The following is a 13754-nucleotide window of genomic DNA, read 5'->3' as shown; positions in this document are numbered from 1 at the left end:
TCGCGGATGGCCTTTGCCCGTGTCAAGGCATACTGGGCGGAGATGGATGCTACCACTGTTGCGGCGCAAGGTTCGGCCATAGGCCGAGTAGCTGGCGAGCACTATTTTGAAGAGGTTCTTGAGGGTGCTCGTTTGATAGAGTCCCAGTGCTCGAAGAATATTATGTTTGAGTGACATGTATTCCCATTGTAAGCACAATGTTTTTATGAAATGTAGTAAGGCCGTATTTATACTTTTGCCGGAAAGTAGTATGATGCCTCCTGTGCGGCCGTTTATGTATATATGTATATAACCTGAAAGATTGCAGTCGTCGCCTTCAACCCCCACGCATATAATGCGGAGGTGTTCGCAAAAAACGCGTGTTCACACTTAACCCAACATCTTGGTCCTATTAAGGAGGTGATAGCGCAGCGAACGAGGCAACCAGACTATGATGCTTTAACACTTTCACTTAGCCATAGGAGTTTGACGGTGGGGCTACTATATAGCCCCTGGTGGCTCCACACTCTCCCAAACTCGGGGTGCGTATATGCCTGGCCGGGAAACGACCCTTCGTTAAAGCAGAGGAATTCTAACATTCCGATAGGTCATCGAGTGGTTGACCAGTCTCACGCTATATCATGACAGTCAGTTTTCGGCTTTCTCTACTGAGGTGCTCATCCGGACGAACCAGGGCACAATCGCAGTAGTTCTCCTGGTGCTGCCTTAGCCGATAGAACGGAACGTAAGGCACCAAAACACAGGAGCCGGGCAAACCCAACATTTGACCAAAGACATGATTCGGAGCTGATGCATATAAGGCCAAACTCGCGATGCCGAACACTCCCTAAGGTATTCGGTCTTTATGGTATAAACTGAGCCTAAATAGTGCCCTTTGTAAGAAGCCCCTTGTGTCCAGGTACGGGCGTTTATTCTGACGTGGCCACATGCCAAGACGTCAGCATCCTTCTCAATTGTATTTGAGAATCCGAGGGATGTGTATCAACAAGAGACAGTAAAAAAGGTTTACGTAGGGTCTTAATCCAAAAAGAATCCTTGGAGCGGGTCCCTGCTGCACGTCTGCGCCTCTGTCTCCGTTGTGCCGTATCCTGGACGGGTGTAGCATGATGGTCATCTATAAAAGAGAGAAACTTAGGTGAAAAGTTGTCGTGCAAAAAGGTAGGTTTAAAGAAACCATGTATAATTCAAGATGAGTAAAAATTACCACTTGTCTGCGTGCGTTGAGCCCCTTGTATTTCTAATAGGGGTGTGGCTTATCAAACCTGTGTGAGTTACATATAGCTGCACCAGACTCGTCTAACCGTGTCCGTGGTCTTGATGACCTATCAAATGCTTTAGCTGGTGAGGCCGTTTTTAGTGTGCGGCTACCAAGGCAGTCGCACTCTCTTCGGCACACAGGGATCGCTTAATATTTCCATTCATTGTAATGATGCCACGTGGACCGGGCATCTTAAGCGTAAGGGAAGCGTAATGCGGTATTGCATTAAAGCGAGCGAAAGCTTCACGTCCAAGTAGTGCTTGATAGCCACTTTGGAACGGAGCAATGTGGAATGTTAAATTTTCACTACGGAAGTTATCGGGGAAGCCGAATATAACCTCTAGTAGCAGGGAGCCCGTGCAATGAGCCCCTGGGCCTGGCGTTACTCCTTTAAGGGTAGTATTTCTGTGGCAAATTTTCATTGGGTCTATCCCCATTTTGCGTATTGTATCCTGGTATATCAGGTTTAAACTGCTGCCACCGTCCATCAGGACTTGTGTAAAGTGGTATCCGTCAATTATTGGGTCTAATACCAGGGCAGCCCATCCTGCACGCCGGATACTTGTTGAGTAATCACGATGGTCGAAAGTGATCGGTTGAGACGACCAGTGGCAGGACTCCACGGTGATAGGCCCTTGGGCATATTTTTCTGGGAGTGCCGCTTTGTTTCTCCCCTTGATCATGTGTAACACGTTGACTGTTTTGACTTCTGGTGGAAACTTCTTTTGTTCCCCAGTGTCTTGCTTGGGAGGCTCATCCTCGTCTTCACTTGGTGTATCCTCCCCCTTGTGTACGGCGTTGAGCTTGCCGGACTGCTTGAAGACCCAACATTCTCTATGGGTATGATTAGCAGGTTTACCGGGGGTGCTATGGATCTGACATACTTGGTCCAGAATTTTGTTTAGACTGGACAGTTCGTCTCTGGCGCCTTTAGAGGGCTGCTTTTGCTGACTTTGCCGAGAGCTTCTAAATCCGGCGTTTACTGCCGTGCTCTTCGTGCTGTCTTCTTTATTCTGGCGTTTGTTATTGCGCCGTGATTTCCCGTTTCCATCTCTAACTTCGGATGTACTTGGGTTGCTGATGCTGCATCTAGCTAGCCAGCTATCCTCACCCGCGCAAAAGCGGGTCATGAGGCTTGTTAATGCTGCCATTGTTCTCGGCTTTTCTTGGCTGAGGTGTCTGGCAAGCCATTCGTCACGGACGCTATGCTTAAAAGCTGCCAAGGCTTCGGCGTCCGGACAGTCGACTATTTGGTTCTTTTTAGTAAGAAACCTGTTCCAAAGTTTTCGGGCTGACTCTCCGGGCTGTTGAGTTATATGACTCAAATCTTCCGCGTCCGGAGGTCAGACGTAAGTCCCCTGAAAATTTGCCCGAAAAGCATCTTCGAGCTCTTCCCAGCTTCCAATGGAACTTTCGGGGAGGCTCTTAAGCCAGTGCCGAGCTGTCCCTTTGAGTTTGAGGGGTAAATACTTAATGGCGTGGAGGTCATCTCCTCGAGCCATATGGATATGGAGGATATAATCCTCAATCCAGACACCAGGGTCTGTTTTTCCGTCGTATGCCTCTATATTTATGGGTTTGAATCCCTCTGGCACCTCATCGGTGAAACATAGGGGGTGTGCGGCACCCCTATATCCGGGTGTACCGCGTTCTTCGGATATTTGTTGTCGGACGTAAGTCCCCTGAAAATTTGCCCGAAAAGCATCTTCGAGCTCTTCCCAGCTTCCAATGGAACTTTCGGGGAGGCTCTTAAGCCAGTGCCGAGCTGTCCCTTTGAGTTTGAGGGGTAAATACTTAATGGCGTGGAGGTCATCTCCTCGAGCCATATGGATATGGAGGATATAATCCTCAATCCAGACACCAGGGTCTGTTTTTCCGTCGTATGCCTCTATATTTATGGGTTTGAATCCCTCTGGCACCTCATCGGTGAAACATAGGGGGTGTGCGGCACCCCTATATCCGGGTGTACCGCGTTCTTCGGATATTTGTTGTGTTGGAGCGTGCTTACGTGGTCCATAGATGGATCTGGTTGTGCCATCCTTTTGATGCGAGTCCTCGCGTGGATCACGTATTGGCTTATGTGCGGCGTTGTTTGCCGCTCTAGGTTGGCCGTGAGGTCACCTATCCGGCCAGATGGCTGTTTTGATTTTTGGTTGTGGGGGATCTAAGGCCCCCTCATTGAATTCAGGTAGCAACTTCCGCTTCGGGTAGCTCTTGGTGGGGCGATTACCGCCGTACTTTGCTGCTGTGTTGAGTACTTTGCTCCATCTGATTTGGAGTGTGTCGTGCGTAGATTTGAGCCTTTGCTTCTGCTTTTTTAGACTCCTCGCGGTGGCAACGAGCCTTTGATGGGCATTCTATTGCTCTGGGTGTCCGTCCGGTGTGACGCCATCTGGACTATGATCTTTGACATAGTCGGGTTGTTCGGCTTGATTCTCCGTGTTGCCGTGGTCCGGCAATGGTTCCCCCTGCTCTAACATTGGGTTTGTATGATCGTTGTTTCTGCCGAGGCAGGATTTGGGGCGGCGCTTACGCCGCCGTTTTGACTGCTTCTCGAGGGAACAACCCTTTGTTGCGTCCTTCCGTTCCTCGTCATCGTTTTCCTTTGGTGTGTCCACCATGTTTATATCGTATGATGAGGTGGCTGTCCAGTGCCCTGTGGGCAGTGGTTCCTCTTCGTCTCCCGCATCGTCGTCCATACCGTCGATGTCTTCGGAGTCGAAGTCGAGCATGTCGGTTAAGTCACCGACAGTGGCTACTAAGTGGGTGGTGGGTGGGCCGCGAATTTCTCCGTCGTCTGGATCCTAGTCCTGCCGGACATAGTTCGGCCAGGATTCTCCTGACAAGGAGAGAGACCTTAATGAGTTCAGTATGTCGCCAAAGGGCGAGTGCTGAAAAATATCCGCGGAGGTAAACTCCATGATCGGCGCCCAATCGGATTCGATAGGAACGGGCGCAGGCGGCTCGGAGTCCGTGGCCAGAGAAGGATCCGACAGTTTAACAACACGACTCTTGTGCAAGGTAAGCTCGATGTTTGGCTCGATCGCCGCTGCGGGTAAGGCCTCCGTGGCGGGGTCCATCCACCCGTCCATGGACGGCGCAACTGGCTCCGAATTGAGGGTCGGAGCGGCTGCCTGTGCGATCTCCTGAACACTGTCCGATGGTAGAGCTAAATCGTACTCATCGTGACCGCGTGACACACAAGGCAGAGGCTCGAATCCGTCGGAGATCAAGTCTCCACGGACATCGCCCGTGTAGTTTAAGATTCCAAACCTGACCTGGTGGCCAAGGGCGTAACTTTCAATCTGCTCCAGATGGCCAAGCGAATTGGCCAGCAGTGCAAAGCCTCCGAACACGAAGATCTGTCCGGGGAAAAAAGTCTCACCCTGGACTGCATCGCTATTGATGATAATAAGAGCCATCAAGCCTAACGGCGATGACACAGAGGAACTCTCAATGAAAGCACGAATGTCGGTGTCAAAACTGGCGGATCTCGGGTAGGGGGTCCCGAACTGTGCGTCTAAGGCGGATGGTAATAGGAGGCAGGGGACACAATGTTTTACCTAGGTTCGGGCCCTCTTGATGGAGGTAAAACCCTACGTCCTGCTTGATTAATATTGATGATATGGGTAGTACAAGAGTAGATCTACCACGAGATCAGAGAGGCTAAACCCTAGAAGCTAGCCTATGGTATGATTGTATGTTGTCGTACGGACTAAAATCCTCCGGTTTATATAGACACCGGAGAGGTTAGGGTTACACAAGGTCGGTTACAAAGGAGGAGATACACATATCTGTATTGCCTAGCTTACCTTCCACGCCAAGTAGAGTCCCATCCGGACATGAGACAAAGTCTTCAATCTTGTATCTTCATAGTCTAACAGTCCGGCCAATGGATATAGTCCGGCTGTCCGGAGACTCCCTAATCCAGGACTCCCACATTGACCATCAACACTTGATGCTCCTTCTTGATTTCTACCTCCACAGCCTTTAGCATCGCGAAGAGCTTAGGAATAGTCTTATCCATCCCTTGCATATTATAGTTCATCATAGAGCTTTTGTAGCTTGGTGGCAGTGATTGAAGAACTCTGTCAATGACACTATCGACCGAAAGATTAACTCTCAGTTGGGTCAAGTGATGGTGGTACCCATACATTCTGAGTATGTGTTCACCGACATAACTATTCACCTCCATTTTGCAGCTATAGAACTTATTGGAGACTTCATATCTTTCAATCCGGGCATTTGCTTGAAATATTAACTTCAACTCCTGGAACATCTCATATGCTCCATGACGTTCAAAACATCGTCGAAGTCCCGGTTCTAAGCCGTAAAGCATGGCACACTGAACTATCGAGTAGTCATCAGCTTTGCTCTGCCAGACGTTCATAACATCTGGGGTTGCTCCTGCAGCGGGTTTGGCACCTAGCGGTGCTTCCAGGACGTAATTCTTTTGTGCAGCAATGAGGATAATCCTCAAGTTATGGACCCAGTCCGTGTAGTTGCTACCATCATCTTTCTACTTAGCTTTCTCTAGGAACGCATTAAAATTCAACGGAACAGTAGCACGGGCCATTTATCTACAACAACATAGACATGCAAAATACTATCAGGTACTAAGTTCATGATAAATTAAAGTTCAATTAATCATATTACTAAAGAAATCCTATTTAGATAGACATCCCTCTATCATCTAAGTGATCATGTGGTCCATATCAACTAAACCATGTCCGACCATCATGTGAGATGGAGTAGTTTTCAATGTTGAACATCACTATGTTGACCATATCTACTATATGATTCACGCTCGATCTTTCGGTCTCAGTGTTCCGAGGCCATATCTGCATATGCTAGGCTTGTCAAGTTTAACCCGAGTATTTTGTATGTGCAAAACTGGCTTGCACCTGTTGTATATGAACGTAGAGCTTATCACACCCGATCATCACGTTGTGTCTCGGCACGATGAACTGTAGCAATGGTGCATACTCAGATAGAACATTTGTACCTTGAAATTTAGTGAGAGATCATCTTATAATGCTACCGCCGTACTAAGAAAAATAAGATGCATACATGATAAACATCACATGCAATCAAATGAGTGATATGATATGGCCATCACCATCTTGTGCCTTTGATCTCTATCTCCAAAGCACCGTCATGATCACCATCGTCAGCGGCTTGACACCTTGATCTCCATCGAAGCATTGTTGTCGTTTCGCCAACTATTGCTTCTACGACTATCGCTACCGCTTAGTGATAAAGTAAAGCAATTACATGGCGATTGCATTTTATACAATAAAGCGACAACCATATGGATCCTGTCAGTTGCCGATAACTATTACAAAACATGATCATCTCATACAACAAATTATATATCATCACGTCTTGAGCATATCACATCACAACATGCCCTGCAAAAACAAGTTAGACGTCCTCTACTTTGTTGTTGTAAGTTTTACGTGGCTGCTACGGGCTTAGCAAGAACCGTTCTTACCTACGACATAAAAAACCAGAACGCGGTATAGCGATTGCTTTTTGATCTTTAGAAAGAACCTTGTTCATTGAATCCGATTCAACTAAAGTTGGAGAAACTGACACCCGCCAGCCACCTGTGTGCAAAGCACATCGGTAGAACCAGTCTCATGAACACGGTCATGTAATGTCGGTCCGGGCCGCTTCATCCAACAATACTACCGAATCAAGAAACAACTAGTGACGACAAGAAATATGTATATACCCACGCCCACAACTCCTTTGTGTTCTACTCGTGCATATAACATCTACGCATAGACCTGGCTCTGATACCACTGTCGGGGAACGTAGTATTTTAAAATTTTGCCTACGATCACGCAAGATCTATCTAGGAGAAGCATAACAATGATCAGGGAGAGTGTGTCCATGTACCCTCATAGACCGAAAGCGGAAGCGTTAAGTAATGCGGTTGATGTAGTTGAACGTCTTCGCGATCCAACCGATCAAGTACCGACTGCACGACACCTCCGCGATCTGCACACGTTCAACTCGGTGACGTCCCTCGAACTCTAGATCCAGCTGAGGCCAAGGGAGAGTTTCGTCAGCATGACGCCGTGTTGACGGTGATGATGAAGTTACCGACGCAGGGTTTCGCCTAAGCACTACGGCAATATGACCGAGGTGAAAAACTGTGGAGGGGGCACCACACAGGGCTAAGAGATGAACTTGTGTGTCTATGGGGTGCCCCCTCCCCCTTATATAAAGGAGTGGAGGAGGGGGTCGGCCGGCCTCATGGGGTGAGCCCCAAGGGGGGGGGGAATCCTACTCCTACTAGGAGTAGGTTCCCCCCTTTCCTAGTCCAACTAGGAGGGGAAGGAAAGGGAAGAGGGAGAGAAGGAAAGGAGGGCTGCCCCCTCCCCAATTCGGATTGGGCTTGGGGGGGCGCCCCGCCACTTGGCCCCCTCCTCCTCTCTTCCACTAAAGCCCATGAAGGCCCATTAACCCCTCAGGGGGTTCCGGTAACCCCCCGGTACTCCGGAAAATACCCGAACTTATCTGTAACCTTTCCGGTGTCCAAACATAACCTTCCAATATATCAATCTTTATGTCTCAACCATTTCGAGACTCCTCGTCATGTCTGTGATCACATCCGGGACTCCGAACAACCTCTGGTACATTAAATCATATAACTCACAATACATATCATCATCGCACTACTACAAAAAGGGCTATAGCTAATATGGACATTAATGACGCACCATGTATGTGATGCGCCACTGCTATATAGCAGTGGCGCACCAAATACAGGTACGCCATTATTGACATATTACTAATGGCGCACCTGGTGTGTGGTGCGCCATTACTAGTTTTGAAAAAAAATAAAAAAAATTGTTAGCAGTGACGCACCAGGGGATAGTGCGCCATTACTAGTTGACATAGTAATGGCGCACCTGTACAAAGTGCGCCATTACTATGTGTATGACTGAGTCAAACCTTGGTCAAACTTAGTAATGACGCACTTTGCATAGGTGCGCCATTACTATGTCAAACTTAGTAATGGCGCACCTACACAAAGTGCGCCATTACTAACTTTGACTAAGGTTTGACCAAGTCATACACATAGTAATGGCACACTTTGTGAAGGTGCGCCATTACTGACTTTCTTTGCACCCCCCTCGTGGACCGCCTTTTCAGTTTTAGAAAAAAATAAAAGAAAATAATGGAAATGTCAAAAAAATAAAAGAAAATAAGTTTCCCATGTGATATGTGGTCTAGTTGTTGGAAAAATTTACAAATATGAATTTCGACTTTATTTGCAAAATCTCTCTGGAATTTAGTAAAATTGGCATAACTTTTGCATATGAACTCAGATTAAAAAGTTTTTTTATATGAAAAATCATCTACTCGAAAAGTTACATCCGAATTCAACTAGGGAAACCCTGTTGAAGATTTTCAAAATCCCAAAAAACCTAACATAACGAAATATACGGGGCTTTTAAAATCTAGAGGGGAGAAAATGAAAAAAATCAAACTTAGTAATGGCGCATCATTTGCTAGGTGCGCCACTAGTAACAGAAAAAAAATGGTTTCGATTTTTCTTTTAAAAAAATGTTCAAAATATGAAACGTAATATGATCGGGAAGTTTGAAATATTTTTTCAAAATTTTATCACACTCATGAACATGGACAAAGTCATAGACATCAACAAGGTTTAATAGGATTGATATGATAGATATATCAACAAGTGCTTGTTAAGTGAGCTGGTGCTGTGGTTGGATAGAACTGCGAAGTTAAGCGTGCTCGGACTGGAGTAGTGTGACGATGGGTGACCTTCCGGAAAGTTTGACCATGAAGTGTGATTTGACTTGAGATTAAGCATATTGACTCGAGATTAAGCCATAGTGACCTGAGATTAAGAAAAAAAATGAATTTTCTAAAAAAAATTGAAAAAAAATGTTAGTAATGGTGCACCAGATATGTGGTGCGCCACTATTATCTGGTATACTAATGGCGCACCCCCACGAAGTGTGATTTGACTTGAGATTAAGCATATTGACCCGAGATTAAGCCATAGTGACTCGAGATTAAGAAAAAAATGAAAAAAATGAATTTTCTTTTTTTTGAAAAAATATTTTCTGAAAAAATAGAAAAAAATTGTTAGTAATGGCGCACCAGATATGTGGTGCGCCATTATTAAGTCAGATATTAATGGCGCATCGTTGGACATAGTAATGGCACACTATGTGGTGCGTCACTATTATCTGGTATACTAATGGCGCACCCCTTGTTACTAGTGGTGTGATGATAGTGGTGCACCTATAGTGCGCCATTAATGGCGAAAATAGGTGCGCCACTAACATGCCTTTTCCTAGTAGTGTCGAACATTAAGCGTGCGGACCCTACGAGTTCGAGAACTATGTAAACATGACCGAGACTCATCTTCGGTCAATAACCAATAGCGGAACCTGGATGCTCATATTGGTTCCTACATATTCTACGAAGATCTTTATCGGTCAAACTGCATAACAACGTACATTGTTCCCTTTGTCATCGTTTATGTTACTTGCCCGAGATTCGACCGTTGGTATCATCATACCTAGTTCAATCTCGTTACCGGCAAGTCGCTTTACTCGTTCCGTAATGCAACATCCCGCAACTAACTCATTTGTCACATTGCTTGCAAGACTTATAGTGATGTGCATTACCGAGAGGGCCCAGAGATACTTCTGCGACAATCAGAGTGACAAATCCTAATCTCAATCTATGCCAACTCAACAAACACCATCGGAGACACCTATAGAGCATCTTTATAATCATCCAGTTACGTTGTGACGTTTGATAGCACACTAAGTGTTCCTCCGGTATTCAGGAGTTGCATAATCTCATAGTCATAGGAACATGTATAAGTCATGAAGAAAGCAATAGAAATAAACTAAACGATCATAGTGCTAAGCTAACAGATGGGTCATGTCAATCACATCATTCTCTAATGATTTGATCCCATTTATCAAATGACAACTCATGTCTATGGTTAGGAAACTTAACCATTTTTGATTAACGAGCAAGTCAAGTAGAGGCATACTAGTGACACTCTGTTTGTCTATGTATTCACACATGTACTAAGTTTCCGGTTAATACAATTCTAGCATGAATAATAAACATTCGTCATGATATAAGGAAATATAAATAACAACTTTATTATTGCCTCTAGGGCATATTTCCTTAAGTCTCCCACTTGCACTAGAGTCAATAATCTAGATTACATTGTAATGATTCTAACACCCATGGAGTCTTGGTGCTGATCATGTTTTGCTCGTGAGAGAGGCTTATTCAACGGGTCTGCAACATTCAGATCCATATGTATTTTGCAAATCTCTATGTCTCCGTCCTTGACTTGATCGCGGATGGAATTGAAGCGTCTCTTGATGTGCTTGGTTCTCTTGTGAAATCTGGATTCCTTTGCCAAGGCAATTGCACCAGTATTGTCACAAAAGATTTTCATTGGACCCGATGCATTAGGTATGACACCTAGATCAGATATGAACTCCTTCATCCAGACTCCTTCATTTGCTGCTTCCAAAGCAGCTATGTACTCTGCTTCGCATGTAGATCCCGCCACGATGCTCTGCTTGGAACTGCACCAACTTACAACCTTATACTCCTCCGAGCCAATCAGCACAACTAGCTCACCGGACACCATGACGTATGCAAGCATCTACAACGATGATGATTTGAGCAGCCCTCGACGTTTGTTCTAGGGTAATTTTAATGAATTAATTTATGTTTGTGCACAATCATGTCGGGAAAGCTGGGATCTCGCCTTGGAGGCCATTGTAGGAGAGGTCGAGGATTTCGATGTTGTTGCACTCGCCGAGGCTCGGTGGAATGGCACCGGCAAGGCGCTTGTGGTGGAGCATCAGCCTCCTGAGTTGCGTGAGGTTGGAGAACGTTTTGGGATGGCGCTGGCGAGGCGATTGCCGGAGAGGTCGAGGAGGCCGAGGTGCGGGAGCTCATTGATGGACCGAGGGATCCCACCGGAGAGGAGGTTGTTGGAGAGGTACAACTGCTCGAGCCGTTGCATGCGCCAGAAGTCCGGCGGGATGGAGCCGTTGATGAGGTTTTTGGAGAGGTTTAGGTACGTCAGGTTGACGAGGCCGGAGATGTTGGGCGGGATGGAGCCCGAGATGGTGTTGTCCTCGAGGTGGGTCTGCCGGAAGCTGCGCAAGAGCTCGTCGATGAACGACGGCAGTTTGGCGCCGAGGCCGTTCCCAGCGAGCTCGAGCTCCTGCAGGCGAGTGCAGTTTCTGAGCGAGCGGAAGAAGGGAGCCAGGTTGGTGTTGCCGTCATGGCTGGAGAGGTTGTTGTAGGAGAGGTAGAGGTATTGGAGCCACGACAACCTGTCGAACACCTGCGACGGCAGCTCGCCGGCGAGGTAGTTGGACTCGAAGTCGACCCACTCGAGAATGGGGGAGTTGGACAGCGCCGGCGGGATCGGGCCGGTCAGCTCATTAGACCATAGGAGGAGATAACGGAGGCTGGGGAGGCGGCACTCGGCGACGAGCGAGTTGTTGGCGAGGTCCATGTACTGCAGGGCGGAGCAGTTGCAGAACAGCGTCTCTGGGATGCCGCCGAAGAGCTGGTTGTGCTGAGGTCGAGGTAGTAGAGCTCCCGGAGGAGCCCGATGCCGGCGGGGATCGCGCCCTCGAGCAGGTTGTTCGTCAGGCTCAGCTGCGCCAGTCTCGATAGCACGACAATCTCCTCAGGGATCTCCCTGGCGAACGCGTTGCTGGACAGATCAAGCACTGTGAGGACAGACAGCCGCCCCAGCACCAGCGAGAGCACGCCGCGGATCCCACGGCTGCTGAGCACCATCTGCGTGACGCACGGGCACGGGCACAGGCATTCTACTAGTATATTTATAGAAAGGAATAAAATGGAGACATACCAAATTTGAAAAATTAAAATGATTGACGCTATCTCAAACATCGATATTTTTACATGCAAGTATATTAGGAAACAAATCAATGATGGTGCGTCTCACTTAAAACAAAAGAACCTTAACAGGTTGGACCCGATCAAGGTGCGATTCTGAAATGGAGGGAGTATATATGTATTGTAGTGGTGACGCTAGCCAAACGGTTCCCTTTTGTAGCGAGGAAAAGGGGATTTCCTTGGTTAATAATCAGGCCATTCATGCGCGTTTATCAAGTAGCGGAAGGAATGGAAATTCTGAATTACGATCACAGATTCACGCTATCAAATTATTAACTCGTCGGGTATATTAGTAACGGAAGAAATGGAAATTCTGAATTTTACAATCAGAGATTCACGCCATCAAATCATTAACTTGCCGGGCGTGATTAATGGCAACCCAAAGTGTGTATTATAAATAATCGTGTTGCCTGACGTCCTAGGTGTCACCCTACGAATCCACCATAGAAGAATCCCTCTCGAATAATCAACCATACAGGCAATGGCCTCTTTCTTCAATAGCGGCAGTGTCCTCTTCTTGCTCTTTGTCGTCCTCTTTGCGGCCACTCAGGCTACTCCTGTTGACAATTTGCTCCCCGTATGCAAGACCGTCGGCGGTGGCAGTAAATACGTGGGCATCCAGTTCTGTCTGGACACCCTCCACTCCGACCCCCGTAGCGCAAACGGTGAAAACTACCAAGAGCTTGCGGTCGTCACAGTCGACCTCCTCACGGCCAACGCCACCCGTACCAAGGCCAAGATTGATGGCCTTCTCGGCGATGGCGACCGCAAGACTGAGGACGCCACCAGGCGGTCCCTCAGGTCGTGCCTGGCTCTTTTTGACGGCATATTGCAGAGCCAGCCTGGCTGTGCGGCGGCCGTCAAGGACGGGAAGTTCAGCGAGGCGACCTCGTCCCTGGAGAAATCGGCGGCCGCAGCGAAGGAGTGCCAGGGTGGCTTCAGCAAGAGCAACGTGGCGTCGCCGGTGACAGTGGAGAACGACGACGCTTTCCAGCTCGCAAAGCTCGCCGTCGCCTTGATTCGTGTTACCTCATAGATGCTTCTGTTTTTCTTTTCGAAAAGTCTAACGTCCACATGTGTGGACGTTTCCCAACTCGCCCACACGCCTGGATCGTCCAGTGCCTTTTGCATGAATCTTGGCATGAAAAGGTTGATTTTTTGTGCCACATAGGATGGGCTGGTGTGCGGGCGTTGGAAAGTTTGCCCACACGCCCGCACCATGCTGTTTGCCAGCTGCGTTGTGTGGCGAACTAGTTTCTGCCCACATAGCCACCACCGAGGTCATGCGTGTGTGGGCGAACTGCTTTTCGCCCACACGACACTCCTATGTTGTGGACGGCAACTGCAGTTACGCGAACGTGGCAACTCGGTACACACACACGGCAACTGTGATTCTCTGCTACACGGCAACTGCAGTTACGCGAACGTGGCAACTCGGTACACACACATGGCAACTGTGATTCTTTGCTACACGGCAACTGCAGTTGCGCATACATGTCAACCAGATAAACACACATGGCAACTGTGATTA

The 13754-nt window shown here is 47.5% G+C and overlaps 1 protein-coding gene and 1 pseudogene across 1 annotated transcript; one reads left to right on the top strand and one right to left on the bottom strand.

Moving 5' to 3' along the window:
• Positions 1–11025: 11025 nt before the first annotated feature.
• LOC125554895 lies at positions 11026–12103 on the bottom strand (annotated as a pseudogene).
• Positions 12104–12704: 601 nt separating this feature from the next.
• LOC125554894 (putative invertase inhibitor) lies at positions 12705–13259 on the top strand. Its single transcript, XM_048718277.1, has one exon. The coding sequence runs from the start codon at positions 12705–12707 to the stop codon at positions 13257–13259; it is 555 nt and encodes a 184-aa protein (XP_048574234.1).
• Positions 13260–13754: the final 495 nt, after the last annotated feature.

This window comes from Triticum urartu, chromosome 4 (assembly GCF_003073215.2).
Source record: "Triticum urartu cultivar G1812 chromosome 4, Tu2.1, whole genome shotgun sequence".
In the NCBI taxonomy this organism is placed as follows: Eukaryota; Viridiplantae; Streptophyta; class Magnoliopsida; order Poales; family Poaceae; genus Triticum; species Triticum urartu.
This window is presented reverse-complemented; position numbering and strand designations above follow the sequence as displayed.

Bases quoted from the DNA above. Each gene is read 5' to 3' on its own strand.
- LOC125554894 (XM_048718277.1), top strand. From the start codon at position 12,705: ATGGCCTCTTTCTTCAATAGCGGCAGTGTCCTCTTCTTGCTCTTTGTC.